Source organism: Arabidopsis lyrata (assembly GCF_000004255.2).
Source record: "Arabidopsis lyrata subsp. lyrata unplaced genomic scaffold ARALYscaffold_1, whole genome shotgun sequence".
Lineage (NCBI taxonomy): Eukaryota > Viridiplantae > Streptophyta > Magnoliopsida > Brassicales > Brassicaceae > Arabidopsis > Arabidopsis lyrata.
The window spans coordinates 31,704,252-31,707,024 of record NW_003302555.1 but is presented as its reverse complement, the minus strand read 5'-3'; the positions used below and the strand labels follow the sequence as shown (position 1 = coordinate 31,707,024).

At 28.6% G+C, this 2,773-nt stretch overlaps 1 protein-coding gene across 1 annotated transcript; it reads left to right on the top strand.

Annotated features, from left to right (window-relative positions):
* Window positions 1-1,678: 1,678 nt before the first annotated feature.
* Window positions 1,679-2,309, top strand: LOC110224898 (defensin-like protein 81). Its single transcript, XM_021012662.1, has 2 exons — window positions 1,679-1,802; window positions 1,915-2,309. Exons 1-2 carry the CDS (start codon window positions 1,731-1,733, stop codon window positions 2,104-2,106), a joined length of 264 nt encoding a protein of 87 aa, XP_020868321.1. The 5' UTR covers window positions 1,679-1,730; the 3' UTR covers window positions 2,107-2,309.
* Window positions 2,310-2,773: the final 464 nt, after the last annotated feature.

The window sequence follows — 2,773 nt, the reverse complement described above, 5'->3', positions numbered from 1 at the left end:
CTACAAAATTTATAATATCCAACTTATTAATTTTATTTAGATCAAATTGTCTCAACACATACTTTTCTAGAACTTTAACAGCTAAAACAAAATCTCTCTATAAATTAATATCACTATACATAAATTGATAAAATATCATGGTCCCTACATTATTGATTTATAAAAGTTTTACTATATAAACACTGATACAAGGCCAACACAAACACACACACAAGAGAAAGAAGAGAACTCGATGGATAACATTTTATTCAATAAAATAAAAGATTGCATAAAAAATCATCAAATAAGACACACAAAAAACGTGAAACAAATTATTCATTCTACAATCCTTTTATGATAATAAGTTATGGAAGGAAACCCCTAGAAATTATATTAAAATGGAATAATAAAAACCAAATGATACTATATGCATCAAATAAATAATTTAAATTACTTGATCATGAATCATTCATCAAACAGTAGTAGAAAAAGCATGCACTAACTCATATGGCACATTGAATATAAACACTTTCCCAAACCATTCAAGCCTCCCCCAAATCTCCAAATTTTGGTGTTTTTCAAGAGCAATATATGCACACCAGATGATCGTCTCGTGATGATTTTCAACATTCACACACTCCTCTCACAAAACCACCATTTTCCACCATAATCCGCCAATTAAACTTTAACATTATGAGTAAAGCTAGAAAATCCTTCCAATCCCTTTAAACTTTTCCAAAATTTGTTTTTATGGTCATACCAATCAATCGTACACCACGGCCTTGGTAGAACACATTATCTATCACACAGTAAGATGATGACAAAATCTATCCAGTAATCATCGCTATGTCTGCCACTGTCCATCTACCTTTAATCCTTTATCCACCACGACCTTTGTAAGTCGCATATGTTTCCTTATACCTCACATGGATACTACTTTCATACCCAACGCTTTATTGTACATAGGGTCTGACTGGTGTAAGTAGAAAAGATAAAACTAGAGGAAGTTGGAGGAATTTTGTACTTCTAATATTAAGCGGAAGAAAGTTTTCTGTTGGAAAAAAAAAAACTTTCTTTGAGAACAAAAAATTAAAGTAGTGGGTCCAGAGATTATTAGAGAAGAAATATTTCTTCTCCCCTTCTACCAGTCAGACCCATAGTATTATGCATGCATTATTATTATTATTTTTTTTATTTTTTTGTCTATTTCAGGTTACAATATAAAAGATATTTGAGAAGAAAATGAAATAATGTTTTTAAAATATTTTTTTTAGTGTTAACATAATAACTTAATAAATATTGATAATATAAAATAGAAAGATAATAAATTATGAAACGTTTTAAAACTTTAAAATTTATATTTTTCTCATGGAAAGTTTATTATGTTATAGTTAATACATTAACATAATATGGAGGTAGTTGACCAAAGGTAAAAACATGGTAGACATATTAATAATTGGAATCTATATATATAAATGTATGTAAACATGTATATATCTATATAAAGGCATTTACAAGACCATCGCAATCAATTCTTTGTAACTGGTATAATATCAGAAAGATAAAAGGTAAATCGATTTATAAATATGTATGATTTTGTAGGAAATGTAAAAAACAAACATTTAATTAAAGAAGACAACATATCTCTTATATTAAACGTAATGTTGATTTTGTACCTAATATTTTTAGTGGTTTTGTTTGCCCTTTAGGTTAAAATATATTCTTGAAAAGTAGTTTTCAGATCTTAACTAATGAGAACTAAGAAATTCTTATCTCTTCTGCTACCTTCATTGATGGTGTTTATTTGTTTTTTTTTTTTGATTATTTGGAATCCTCTTAAGAAATTTGAGATGCTTGTATGTGCAATTTCCATGATAAAATATATAATTGATCATTAATTTACGTAAAATATTGCTATTGTGTTTATATATGAACCAAATAGAAAAACGTCCTACCAGTTGTGACGACAAATGCAATAGCACATCGCAATGCAATAAAATATACACATCAAAAGGTTACGCGAAAGAAATTTGTAAACGGGACCTTCATTTGTTTTACATATGTTATTGCTTTACCAAATTTGAATCTCAAGTTGATCCTTTCATTGCTAGTCCTCCTAATTACTAACTAACTTCTTATTTTATATGTACTAGGGAGAATCCGGGCTACACTACGCCCGGAGATATATTTGGCAGCTTAATTGTTTAAAAAATTAGTTAATTTAAGTTTTAGTTCGTTTATAGTTTTGTTAGTAGACATGCAAAAAAAAAAAATCATATTACACTACATTTTTTGTGTACTATTAATTGTTTAAATTTATAAATCTTTAATTTTTTATTCTATTTTATATTTATAAATTGAGATTTATTATTAGTCTATATAGTATTTTCTCATCTATTTTCCCCTCATAATTTATTTGCAGTTGTCTCAGTCGCCCTTTAGCTAACGGAACGTCTCTAAGCCTTGAGACTAAGGTTGAACTTGAGAACACTCTTGATTTTCATCCTCTTTAATCTTAGTAGAATGGCAGCACCAATTTCCTAATCATGGCATGTGCATTAGATCACTATGAAAACGCAGACATGTCTTGAAAAATCTACTTAATTTTGGTTGTAAGTTTCTTTCTAACGTAATTCTAATTCTAATCGATAATTAGCTATGAAGCCAAACCGAAATCATAGACGAAGATAACAATCTCCAGGGTAAATTAAAAATAGAGAAATTTCATATAGAGGATTAGAACAGAGTGAACCTTGTGTTGAGATTTGGAGAAGATAATTGGCCGATCAAGATC